The sequence below is a fragment of the Musa acuminata genome, chromosome BXJ1-4 (assembly GCF_036884655.1).
Source record: "Musa acuminata AAA Group cultivar baxijiao chromosome BXJ1-4, Cavendish_Baxijiao_AAA, whole genome shotgun sequence".
Taxonomy (NCBI): Eukaryota; Viridiplantae; Streptophyta; class Magnoliopsida; order Zingiberales; family Musaceae; genus Musa; species Musa acuminata.
In genome coordinates, this window is record NC_088330.1 from 31,779,524 (window position 1) to 31,792,676 (window position 13,153).

Genomic DNA, 13,153 nt, shown 5'->3' on the forward strand with positions numbered 1-13,153 from the left:
CTTACCCAGCTAATCCCCGCCTCCGTCTTCCTTCCCTCCGCTTTCTTCTCCACGTATATTATCGAAAGGTTCGAAAGGGAGAAACCTCGCCTCTCTTCTCCCTTTTTCCTCCCCCTCGAGAACGACGCTGTCCTCTCCGCGGAGAAGAAGGCCGGGGACGAAATCTGAATCTAAATCTTGCCGTCATTTCGCCTCAATCCGATCTCGTGGTACCGGGATCCCGGTTCTTGAATCCGACGCTGAATCGAGGCGTCGGAGATTGGGGATTCGATGTGGAATTAGGGTTTCTAGTGCCTGTTTGCTTCTATTATGTCTAATCGGGTCAACATGGTGTCGAGATCTTCCCTCACGAAGAGTGTGAACAATGGGGGCAAAGACGGGAGCGGCAGGACGCATCTCTACTTGAATGTTTATGATCTGACGCCGGTGAATAAATACCTGTACTGGTTTGGGCTCGGGGTCTTCCACTCTGGGATCGAAGGTGCGTTCTCGTCGAGCTTCCCCACAAGATCTCGTCAGAGTTCAGGAATGGGGATCACGTTTGATTCATTTCTTTCATCTTCTATTTCCTGCTATTATTGTTTGTTTCTAACTAGGGATGCTTACTTTAGGAAATCAATTCTTTTACTCTTCGTCCTTTAAATAATCGTTGTTTCTTGTCACTGTTGATCGCTTCTACAACTTGCAATTATACAAATATTTCCTACTACTAAGTTGGGTTATGAATTTTTGGAACTTTGCTACATTGACGTACGAATAAAATAGGGCTAATTACATATTTGCTTCTGTAGTTATCTCCTCGTAAGATTAGGGTTTCTGGACTTTTAGAAGTCACTTTTAGATCCCTTTTCGAAATTGCTACGAGTTTAGTTCATTTTTCACCACATCGTTCATTTTTCACTTCTGTAGTTTAGTTCATTTTGCTACGAGGCTCCTACATGGAGTCCTCCGCCACTGCATTCGAGTTCCGACTGCGATCTTGGACCGAGATCCTGGCCGTGGGGTTCGACGGGTGATCGGGGCTTGGGGAGTCCGGACTCACGGCGGGGATGAGTTCGTGAGCCGTTGGCTGGTGGTTGCGACGGACGATGACGGCTCTGCTTTGCAGGTCATTGGTTCTGCTTTGCTTCAAATCAAACTATGGCTTTTTTCTTTTACACGAAGTTGGATTAGCTGCATTGAGAGAGATGGAAGCAGAAATCAGATAGAGAATCTGGGGAAACAGAGAAGGCGAATATTTAATTTAGGTATTGTTCTATTTACTGATGGCAATCCTAGAGTATGTAATTTCGAAACCATAGGGGTCCATATATGATTTTTATAAGTCGAGGGACCTTGATGACAGCTATAGGAGGAAATATATAATTAGCCTAACAAAATATTACATTATTACTTGGTGAAAAAATGGTTCAATGAAGCTTTAAGAAACAGAGATGCTTCACAAAGTTGCCTTATTCTTTGGGCTGAAAATTTTCCTAGAAGGAACATAATTTGTGATTTTTCTAATCACAATAAAATGCATCAACCATATGATAAGCTTTGGATTAGTTAGATTTAGTTATAGCTCTTCTGCTTTACAAGCCTAAGGTGAATTTTAATGCAAGCAAATGCACATCACACCTTCTAAGTAGTTAGCAAGCATAAACTTGTTAAGGTAGCAGATGCTAGATAAGTTTTCAATTTCATTAACCTTTATATTCTCAATGAGAAAATGGGCCTTCATTGCCTTGGACAACTGATCTTTCTACTCAAGTTGGTTCATCAATGGCTCTTTTGTGCCAGACACCCACGGTAATTTCTTTCAAGTCCACTGTAAATTTGTGTGATGGTTTTTAGTCTTTTTTTTGTAACTCCAACACAGGAAGTTTGTACTTACGAATCTTAGTGCAATCACTGCAGTGTCAATATGTTCTGTTTGTTCATTCTCTTTATCTCTCATGATGAAAATGGCAAACTTACTGGTTCCACAACAGTGTCTAGTGAGACTGTGGAGTCATGGTATACAGTTTTTTATGGACAGAAATGCGTTTAATATATCGAACAAACCTACAAGATCTTAAATGTGTGAATTAATCATTATGGTGGTTAGAGCAAGTGGAAGGTAAGCCATTGGGAGTGCCATAGTTTTGAGTTTTTCTTGGTCAATGGAAATTCCACAGAAATGAAGTTTTCATTTATTTTATCCCATAAGTCCTGTTTGACAATGATCTAATGGCATATTGACTTCATCTTGCTCCATTTTCACCATAGCCATCTCTACTGTAATTTACAAAAGTTAAGTATACTTTTGCTTCTAGTTCATGGCATGGAGTATGGATTTGGAGCACATGAGTATCCAACTAGTGGAGTATTTGAGGTGGAACCGAAAAGCTGTCCTGGTTTTATCTTCAGACGCTCTGTGTGGCTGGGTACCACTGATATGTCTCGTTCAGAATTCCGCTTATTTATTGAAGACCTTGCTGGGAAATATCATGGTGACACCTATCATTTGATCATCAAGAACTGCAATCATTTTACAGATGAAGTCTGCATGCGTTTGACAGGAAAGCCAATTCCAGGATGGGTGAATAGACTTGCCCGATTAGGTCAGTATCTTATTTGAAACATGCTCTGTTACCACCAAAAAGAAGGTATTAATTCATATGGAGATTGGGAAATTTCAGGATCATTCTGCAACTGTATTCTCCCAGGCAATATTCGGGTTTCAACAGTCGGACAGTTACCAACTCATCCAGCTTGTTCTGGTGAGTGGCCTATTTTGTAGTTTGGTTTTCCTGCTGTTGCAACCGCTCATGCAATAACCATCAAGTCGTTTGGACCAGTCTGATAGTATGGTAGTATCAAAACACAAGAATAGCAACAAAAATAGTTGAATGTTCAAATCATAACATAGTAGTTAGTCTTTTTTCTACATAGGTTTAAGTTCATCGTTCAGCTCCTCTGAGCATTAACTGCATTGATAAAATCTATAGACATCTGTCTTTTTTCTTTTGCTTCTCAATGTCTTCTTCCTCTTGTGGTCCTTACTAGATTTATTCATTACTTGGTGCAATATTTAAATTTTCAGGATTAACTCTTCATTTACATGATTTCTCCTTGCTATTCTCTACTGGTGCTACCTTAGTTTTGGTTAGAATGGCATCATTATGTAAAATTTCTTATATGTCTCATTGCATTCAATGAAGGTCCATTTTCTTGGTATGATATTTCAAACTGCTGAAGATTTTGACACATAAAAGTCAACAATTTTTATATTTTTTCAAAGTTTGGATTCTTTCATATTATTTAGCATACAGTATGGTATTTATTAAAAAACAAAGAACTTGAAGTTTCAACTTTCTTATTTGACCATGCCTGTGGTCCCATGATTGTAAAACGTTCTCATGTGCATAAACACTTCACTCTGACCTACAAACAATTGCATGTTTGTTTTCTGTGATAACACTTTGGAATAGCAGACATGCATATTTGAGAACTGGGTTCATCCGTTTTTTTTCCACCTCATGAAGCATTGAGTTATACACTGAAGACTAAGAACCATAAGTTTTCCCAACAAAGTAGAATTTCAGATCTGCAGATTCATTTTTTCCTCTGTATCATTTCACTGTCTCGTTGTGATTGTTTTAAGGAAGTGTGTGTTTAATGTAAATTCATTGTGCAAAAAAGTGCATAGAGTAAAACTTTTACCCTGACAGACCAACTAAAGCAATGCACTTGGAAGTTTTTATGTTTTACGTGGTGTGTTGCGATCAACTTGAGATTAGCTTTCATTTTGCCATGTTGTATAATTAACTATCAATTTCTTACTTAATAACATTATGTTTTCAGATGACGAGTCAGATTTGTTCGCTTGGTCATCTGCAGATGAAAGTGATGAGGAAGATGCAGACTGTCACCCCCTAAAGAAACCAAACATTGATTTTGTTCATTCAATTGACGAGCCATTACGGCTTGCTAGAGATGTCATGTAATATTTTTTCCTGCCACATTGTTTCTGTCTCTGTTTCTAACTTAACCACCAATTTTTTCATGTACACGAGCAATCTTCTCTGTGGTTAACGTTACAAAGTCTTCACATCTAGTATATTGTCCACTACCTTGTTCTTTCCCAATATATGAAGGATTGATGGTCTTTCCGCAACTTTGTATATATATATATATATATATATATATATATATATATATATATATATATATATATATACATATATATATACATATATATATACATATACATATATATATACATATATATATACATATATACATATATACATAACTGTACAATTTTATTGTAGTTTTTAACATTCGAATTCCATTCTCTAAATTGGTTGTGGTTAATCATGCGAGGATCCAAGATTCCATGGGCATAGTTTAAAGAGATGTAATTTATACTACTCGTGATACCAAAATATGGGGTTGTAATCGTCCTACTAACTTATTGTTCCTACATCTACAATAATTGATTCATATTTTACAAAAAAAAAAGCTTTAGCACATAAATATTCTTCTCCAAAATTTGTCCAACAGTTAGATATCTCTCCACCCATTAATAATAGATATCATTATGGTATATATATATATATATATATATATATATATATATATATATATATATATATATATATATATATATATATTGCATTAAAAGGTAAAAGGGACATCAAAATCACAATTATATTTCGTCCTCTTTCCTTTTTATCTACTTCATGTGAAGTCCATTGATTCGGGCACGGCATGTCCGTCCCAAATTGGCAACATTTTCGGGCTCACTTCCCATACGGGCCAGTCTTGTTGGATGAAACTACAACAAGCTGTCCGCTGTTGCGTACCATCTATCAAAACACGCTTATCTTAACGACTCACTGATCCTATCCTTATTACCGACGGTTATAGGATCTTGGCCGTCCGTTTCGGTGTCAGAACTGAAACACCGCTTCATTTTTTATTTCCACCACAATCCACCACGTGTCTGTCAACAAATGACAAGACACGTTTTCGGTAGCGTCACCTTCGGTAAACGTTGTCGAACACGGCCTTTCGTAAACAGCCTCAACCCGCGCATGCCCAACCAAGCGTATCTTTTTCTTTCTCCTCCCCTCTCTCTCTGTTAGGGTTTCTCCCACTCACTCGATCCGTTCCAAGATCACACCTCCGACGATCTCCTGCTCGCTCGCGATTGCAGTGATGGACGAGGGGAGCAAGAGCACGGCGAGCTTCCCCAAGGTCGCCAGTGGCAGTCGTTCCTCCCTGGGCACACCGGCCTTCTCCGGCGGCCACTCGGCCTCCACCAGCGGCAGCGCTGGGTCTCCATCCAGTCGGAGCGATCCTGCGGCGAGGACGCCTGCCAGCGAAAACACCCTGGTTAGGCTGAACCATCTCGATATCCAGGGGGAGGACGAGGGGACGCCCGAAGGGGCCGTCAGGTGAGCCGTTGATTTCGCCTTTAATTTGTTGCTCTTTCTTCCAATTGCTTGTGCTGACGGGAAATTTTGTTGGACATGTGGGGTGGAAGAATATGAGATCACGGGCCGTCCCTTGTGAGTGTGTGGGTGACCCTGCATTATCTGGGGTTTTTTGGTTGGGACTAAATTGGGGTGTAAAATTGTGAAATATACATAAGATTGTTCATCTGGATCGCACGGAAACACCAAATTTTGTTTTGGATACCCGTATTCTGAATTTTGCATCCGGAAAAGAAGCATCACTCTTTTGATACTTATGGAAAAAAATTTATGTGAAATTCTCATTTGTCTGAGCATTTAGTTTCTTTTCCGAATTAGTATATTATCTGATATTGATGGATGGATTCATCTGGTACTGGAATCATCATTTAGGATTTTGATGCTAAAACCCCTATAACTAGACTCTTGATGCAGATTAAGTTCTTCTTTCCATGATAACTCATATTTAGATCTTTGTAAACTGTCTTTCTGAACCAGTAAATTACTACTCAATCTGGAATCTGTTCTTTTGCCCTTGTACTCACTACTATTTCCTTAAATACCCTGATATCCCCACCACAAACACATCTCAACTGTTAGCATCATGTCGAAAAACATCTTGTCCCTTGTCACTCCTGAACTTAAACCCATCGTGACGTACATGGTGGTGCTACAGTCAGTGTCAAGACTTGCAGAGAAAAAAGTTGGCAATGGAAGTGTTGATTGTAATTATATTGGTGGCAATGGCGGTGACACTGGTTGAGACTCAATTTTGAACTCCAATGAATTATGGCTAAGAGGAATGATAGACTTGAACCCAAATGACATGGGAGGCATCATATGTGAGATTACTAAGAAGAGCTCTAGAATGCTTCTAGAACCATAGAAGTTAACTTCTAAGAAAAATAATCTCTATCTTACAATTTCTAGTCTTGCAATGATTTTTCTGGGGAAAATAAACACAGCTCGAAGGGTTTCATAGCCCAAGTATATTCCAATATTTTCAATGGTACAAACAAAATATTAACCTTCTGGAGAATGTATTGAGACACAACAAATAAACAAAGTCTTATGAAGGAGAAATGGGAGTGTCAAAAGAGAGAGCCCCAAGTTCTGTTATTTATATTTGTGCCTTTCCTTATCTATACGCTTTAGCCAATTTTCCTTTTCATTTTAACCGTGTCTTTTATGAAAATATGATGTTATTATATGAAGCCTGGACACTTCAAAATGTGTGTTGTCTCCATGTCATGTTCAAGTTCGGCACTGACACTAGTCAAACACTTCCCAACATGTGTTAGATAGTTAAGAGCATACTTGTTTTTTTTTTCTTTGGTGTATTAGTTGCTGTTTTTCTTCCATGTGATGCCTTACATTTGTAAAATTTGCCATATTGGTGTGTCATACAGTATTGTGTTTGTATTTCATGTCCATGACTGCATGTATATGCTTAACAGATGTCGTTAGATAGAATACAAGAGTAATGTCTTCATGAATTCACAATAGCTATAACATAGTCAGATATTCCATCCACAGGTGTATTTGATTTTTTTTTTTTATCTAATTGATGATGCTACTAGCATAGAATTTTCATAAGATTAGTTGTTTTCTTGTAATTTCCAATGAGTGATAATATTATGGTTCAAGCAGTGGTAAAAAGAAAAAGAGGGGTGTACGAGCAGTTGGAGGTGATAAAAGTGGTAGGGGACTGCGGCAGTTCAGCATGAAAGGTTAATGGAACTCCTTACCCTATGTATACAACACCTACTTCATTTCCCTAAGTTAATAATAAGAAGATGATTCTATGATATTTAATCAGGTACTTCATGAAACTCTTAAAAATAATTTGTAATGAGTATATGTGTGCTAATGCACTGAATTTTAATCTTCCAATAGATATTATGGTATTTTTTCTTTCAAACTTATTGAAAATGTTGCTCTTTGTTTTTGTGTCATGTCTAATCTGCTTAGTCTGCGAGAAGGTGGAAAGCAAGGGGAGAACCACTTATAATGAGGTTAGGTTTTCTCGGACCTTTTTTTGGGTTTGACTATGTTTCTATGGATTTTTGATTTTCTGTTCATATTTTTGTTTTTTGTTCTTCAAGTAGATAATTTTAATCAAGGATTTAAATCTCAAGCAGATATTAGATTTGGTAATTTGTCAAACTAGTATTGTATCTATGTATAGGTTGTCATATTGATCCATATATTTCAGTATTATTAGCAAAAAATAATAATAAGTTAGGTACCTATTGGTACCAACCTGTATGCTCCTGCATTAGCCTTTGATCAGATTAGTAAACCTTGATCTTCATTGCAGTTGTATTTATTCTCAGTGATTTCAATAGGCGCTCGGGCAAGGCGAGGCGAGGCCCGAGCGCCTCGCTTCATGTCCAAGTGCCTCGCTTCAACGAGGCATCGCCTAGGCGCTCGCCCGAGCCCAGGCGCCGGGCGCTTCGGGCGAGCGCCCGGGTTAAACCAGGCGACCGAACCAGTGTTTTACGTCTGGTTCGGTCTCCGGTACTTTAGTTGGTTCAATCGAACCAACTAAATCACCGATAGGCTCCCTCTCACGATTTCTCCGACTTCCGCAACCCTAACACTCGCGATTTTGCTGTCGAGATTTCTTCTCCGTTGTCGTTGCTCTTTGCTGCCACTGCCACTACCACTATCGCTACTTGCCACTGCCACAATCGTTGCTCATCGTTGTTGTCGTCGCTTGCCGCTCGCAGCTCTCGCTCCCACTTCCACACCCGCTGCCGCTCGTAGCTCCTGCTCACGCTATCGCTCGCCGCTCCCGCTCCCGCTGTCGTTGCCTTAGCAGCCTCGGTCTTCTCACACTCTTCTCACTATACTGTTAACAGTATATTAACAGTTAACTGTATACTAATAATAGTATTTTTATTTATTAGATTAATAATATATTATTTTAATTTTAAAACTATTAATTTTTATTTATTTAAAATTATTGTTAGGTTTCAGAATAAATGGCAAGTGTACAGAGCAACTCAATAGATTTGATGTAAAATTTTATTATTTTAATTTTTGAGACTTTTTATTAATATGACATTGTGATTTTGTATTCGATTTTCTTAATTTAATAGCATATTTTTTATTTAAATAATTATATTAATTATATTATATATTTTTATATTTTAGCGTCTCGTTTCGTTTCGCTCGGGCGTGCGCCTAGCGCCTCGGGCGTTTTTGGACCTTGACGCCTAGCGCTTTTTAAATCACTGTTTATTCTTCAACCTTCTTTCTATCATTGTAATTTGATTACTCAGAAATCTTTGTTCTCCATGATTTAATAAAATTGATGGAATTATATTTTGTTGAAAAATACATCTACTATGATTAGTAAAAAAATATGATGCTACATGTCACTGTTAAGGTACTTAATGAGCATGTAGTTGGTTTATTTTGAGTGATTGTGTCCTCTGCCATCATTTTTTTTCAAGAAATAGTTCATGTGGATACTAGTTAAGGATCAATTTTCTTGCTGACTGTCTTCCCTTGACACCTCTGTAATTCTCAAATTTTCTTTTCAGGATATCACTCATAAAATAGTGCATATGAAGTATATAAGTCAGTTCTATGTAATGAAACCAGCAATTGTATATTATATTATACTAGATGATATAAGGCAGTAGAGCTTATTTAGTAAGAGCTAGATTATAACCCATGTCTGAGAAACCAATGAGCTTTGTCATCCTGTCCGATGATCCGATCATCATGATATATCTTCATATATGATTGTGATAAACAATAAATTATGACTTCTCTAGCGATGTAGTTGTTTATATCAATGTGAAAAAAGAATAAGATTGAACCGTTGTATATTGATTCTGATATATTTGTTGTGACATCTGGTCATGAGAGTAGCGTATGTGGGTCCCAAGCAAATGTTTCTGTAGAATCGTGGCCCTGTTGGAGTGTGATGGTCAATTTTTTTATGTGTAACTTGTAAAGAGAGTCGACCAAGAAGCTGCTGCTATAGGCCATAAGTGGTTATTTTGACAGTCATATTCTGAAAGAACACTTATTGGGGTTTGTTACTTCAACTGAGGAAGGTCTTGTTGAAAGTCGGTGGATATTTGTCAGATTTTTATACTTCAGACCTCATATCTTTTTCTTTTCAGGTTGCAGATGAACTTGTAACTGAATTTACAGATCCCAACAATAATCCAGGCTCTCAAGATCAGGTAACTAACAAATCGATTAGCCCGTGGAAGATTCTGTGACTACATTCTCTAGTCTTTTTTAACTTATTAAGCATTATCTAATATGTGAATGCAGCAACAGTATGACGAGAAGAACATACGGCGAAGGGTATATGATGCACTGAATGTTCTCATGGCAATGGATATTATATCTAAAGATAAAAAAGAGATACAATGGAAAGGTTTACCTCGGACTAGTCTTAATGATATTGAAGAGTTGAAGGTTTGCATCCACCCTATAATTTTCTCTCAGTCTTAATGATAGAATAAGATGCAGTGTTATTAAATGGCTCCAATTGTCTAATATGTGAGTTCCACAATTCATCACAGGCAGAACGTACTGGGTTGAAGAACAGGATTGAGAAGAAAACTGCGTATTTGCAAGAATTGCAAGATCAAGTAAATTACCTGTTAATAATTAGCATCTAATATGTTCATTGCATTTAACTAGATTGCGCTTTTTTTTTAATAAATGTATGTTCCTTTTACTTGTATTAGGCAATGTATTCAACCTGATATCAGTCTTTTATATCTTAAGATTTCAAATCGGGTTATCATTCTGTAGTTGCATCTAAGTTGATGCAAGAAAGCATCCAAGGGTGGTGGGGTTTGTTGATTTTTCCCAAGTCCCAAGTACCCCAAAGGAGTCTATTTAAAAGTTGTTTAAAAACAAAATAAATACACCTCATGTTCATCCAAAGCAGAAATTACTGATGAGCTGAAAGCAGATGAATGATGGTGAAATTGATAATTTTTAGCAAGTACCAAGGACTTTATATTGAGTTTTTTTTTTTAAAAAAAAAAGAGGGTACAGACAGCTGATATGTAGCTTCTATCTACCAACATTGCTTTCTTTCCAAACAAGTAGTTCAGTAAGGCAATCTGCAAGAAGCTGAATGTGTGACAACCTGAATTTACTTCTTCAAGTAAAACTTTATTGGTTCACTTATGACAAAACTACTATTATTTGGACAAGAGCACAAGAAATGGACTAATAAAAAGAATGTTTAGATTGAAATTTTTTTTGAAGATATCCTTGCGCAGCTCAATGACCAGATGAACTGAAAGTCTAAAATCCACTAGAGCAGATTACTGAAAGAAGGCAACTGCCACATCCTTTGACCCCCTTTCCCAACAGCTATGTTGTTACGCAAGGCAAATAGGAAGAGAGACAGAATGTGTGTTAGCTCTCCACTTACATATAGAGTAGCAAAGCATAAGAAAGGGTACTTCCACAGTTTCAAAACTTTTCCATTTGCATCCATGATAAACCTTTGAGCATATAGTCTGAGAATGACACTTGGTTGATTTGAACCAGCTACCTGCCTTGATAATTGTCACTTATCATAGGTCGGTAGAACCTTTAGGTGGGAAGATTCCTCCTGCTTGGTTAGAGTTGTGTGTAAGTTTGAAAAATGATCATAATTGCACTAAGTTGTCTTTTGTAGCAATGGTGTACCTTTCACTTAAATATGTTTAACCTGATTTTTATTGCTTAAGTGAGTTTTTCATTTTAATATTTTTTTTCTACCAGTTTATAGGTCTCCAAAACTTGGTCCAACGGAATGAGCAGTTGTATGGATCAGGACATATTCCATCAGGCGGCGTTGCTTTACCTTTTATCTTGGTTCAGGTACAAAAACTCGCAATCATTACCATTGTTCTTCTGAAGTTGCTAATGCAATGACGTATAAGGCCCTAGTAGGAAATGAGCCATGGTAAATATATTCTTCTCTCTTTTGGTTTTTTGCTTCTTATTGAACTAAAGTTACAGCAGATCATTGAAGCATTTCCAGAATTGCACTGAAGCCTGAAAACTTAAGTTTGAGTAGTATATCTCCATGAGCGCTTGATTGCTAATTTCTACTTATTGCTTTTATTTAGTTGAAGTACTTATGAACACATTCTTGCTGTGATTTAGATGATCTCTTAGGACGCAAAGTTTTTGTCATTGATCATTGGACCTTAGCATGTTATCATCATTTTTGGTAATGGTCTTTCTCCTCTAGAGCACTAGAGCAGAGCTCCAAATTGTGAACATGGGAATGTAGTATTTAACAAGTACTTGACATTTTGTTCTACTTATAACTTATGCATTTGAGGCACAAAGTGAGCCAACTATGGTTTGAAATTAACATTTCTCATCTGGAAACAGACTCGTCCTCATGCGACTGTAGAGGTGGAAATTTCAGAAGATATGCAACTGGTGCATTTTGATTTTAACAGGTAATTGTTATAAGTTTCATCTCTTGGAATTTTTTGGATGTCATTTTCTTGGTGTTAACATGCAGAACTTCTGGTTTATGTTCGGTGGCTAAATACCACTGGTCCTTGCATTTCATATGGTAACTGAAAAGAGCATATGCTTGTTAATTATACACCTATAACAGTTAAAATCATTATCAGCCTCGTAAGGCATATTATAGCTGGTACATAATATATATATATATATATATATATATATATATATATATATATATATACACTGAAATGTACTATTTAATATATTGATGTTTGGTCTTGGATAGTTTTAACAATTTCAAGACTTGTCCAACATTCTCTGATTTACTGACTTGGTTGTTTATAATTTCAAAATGTAGTACTCCCTTTGAGCTGCATGACGACTCATACGTGCTTAAAGCAATGGGATTGTGTGAAAGAGGGCAACATGATGGTGCTCCAGAACCGAGTTCTAATGGAGGTGACTGCTCCAGCATGAGTGGAATGTATCAACATGAAACTTCGCAGGGTTCGAGGTCCAGTTCCATGGGTAAAATGATAACTTCTCCTCCTAAACCTGGAATCTTAAAAGCTCGTGTGAAGAATGAACATTAACCATCATGACTAACAACCTCAGTTGTTACCTCTGCATGTTTTTTTTTTTGTTTTGTGGCTGTTGATGTCTTTTTTGTTCTCTTTCTTCCCTTTTGTCATGAAGCACATATAAATTAGGGGATAAGTGGCGGAAACCAATTGGGATTTGTCTGCTAACTTAGCTTTTTAACAAGTTGGAGGGACCTCAAGGTTGGAAGTTCCTGCCTAAGAAATCATGTGTTATTGTAATGTAACTGTGTATTATCTCTTTTCCCTGACCTAGAATGAAATGCTCTGATTCCTACAATGAGAGATGACTAGATATCCGGATAGAGAGGATAAATAAGCAACTAGGAACTTACGTGGTTTCTTTCTTTCACTTCGATTTCAATCGAGCCTTTTCGTTTCAGCTTCTGCGGGGAGAAGCATATCTCAATCACTGTACCAGATTGTCTGGTTTGCTTTTACAGTTTGATCTAAGAAATCATTTGAAATTATTGTCTTTAATCTGGAGAATGCATTTGCTTCTGGTTGAAGGTAAATGAGGTCTTACGAGAATCAAAATATATCCTTGTGACCTCGAAATATATCTTCTTGGGTAGAATATTGTGGGGTGACCACGAAAGATATGTAGGCAGCAGATCTTCCAACCCTGTGCTCATAAAGGGAGAG

General features: G+C 37.3%; 2 protein-coding genes across 2 annotated transcripts; both read left to right on the plus strand.

Annotated features, from left to right (window-relative positions):
• Nucleotides 1–59: 59 nt before the first annotated feature.
• Nucleotides 60–4,141, plus strand: LOC135653051 (deSI-like protein At4g17486). The gene is made up of 4 exons (XM_065174494.1): nt 60–481; nt 2,298–2,585; nt 2,664–2,744; nt 3,829–4,141. The coding sequence occupies exons 1-4, from the start codon at nt 310–312 to the stop codon at nt 3,969–3,971; spliced, it is 684 nt and encodes a 227-aa protein (XP_065030566.1). The 5' UTR covers nt 60–309; the 3' UTR covers nt 3,972–4,141.
• Nucleotides 4,142–5,037: 896 nt separating this feature from the next.
• LOC103975418 (transcription factor-like protein DPB) lies at nt 5,038–12,788 on the plus strand. Its single transcript, XM_009390414.3, has 9 exons — nt 5,038–5,426; nt 7,095–7,174; nt 7,416–7,459; nt 9,587–9,649; nt 9,744–9,890; nt 9,998–10,066; nt 11,202–11,300; nt 11,823–11,893; nt 12,268–12,788. Exons 1-9 carry the CDS (start codon nt 5,188–5,190, stop codon nt 12,500–12,502), a joined length of 1,047 nt encoding a protein of 348 aa, XP_009388689.1. The 5' UTR covers nt 5,038–5,187; the 3' UTR covers nt 12,503–12,788.
• Nucleotides 12,789–13,153: the final 365 nt, after the last annotated feature.

Excerpts from the sequence above, each read along its gene's own strand:
- LOC135653051 (XM_065174494.1), top strand. The coding sequence starts at position 310 with ATGTCTAATCGGGTCAACATGGTGTCGAGATCTTCCCTCACGAAGAGT. Across the intron at positions 2,586-2,663 it reads GAATAGACTTGCCCGATTAG|GATCATTCTGCAACTGTATT; the intron begins GTCAGTATCTTA and ends GGGAAATTTCAG. Across the intron at positions 2,745-3,828 it reads AACTCATCCAGCTTGTTCTG|ATGACGAGTCAGATTTGTTC; the intron begins GTGAGTGGCCTA and ends TTATGTTTTCAG.
- LOC103975418 (XM_009390414.3), top strand. The coding sequence starts at position 5,188 with ATGGACGAGGGGAGCAAGAGCACGGCGAGCTTCCCCAAGGTCGCCAGT. Across the intron at positions 7,175-7,415 it reads GCGGCAGTTCAGCATGAAAG|TCTGCGAGAAGGTGGAAAGC; the intron begins GTTAATGGAACT and ends TAATCTGCTTAG. Across the intron at positions 9,891-9,997 it reads ATGATATTGAAGAGTTGAAG|GCAGAACGTACTGGGTTGAA; the intron begins GTTTGCATCCAC and ends AATTCATCACAG.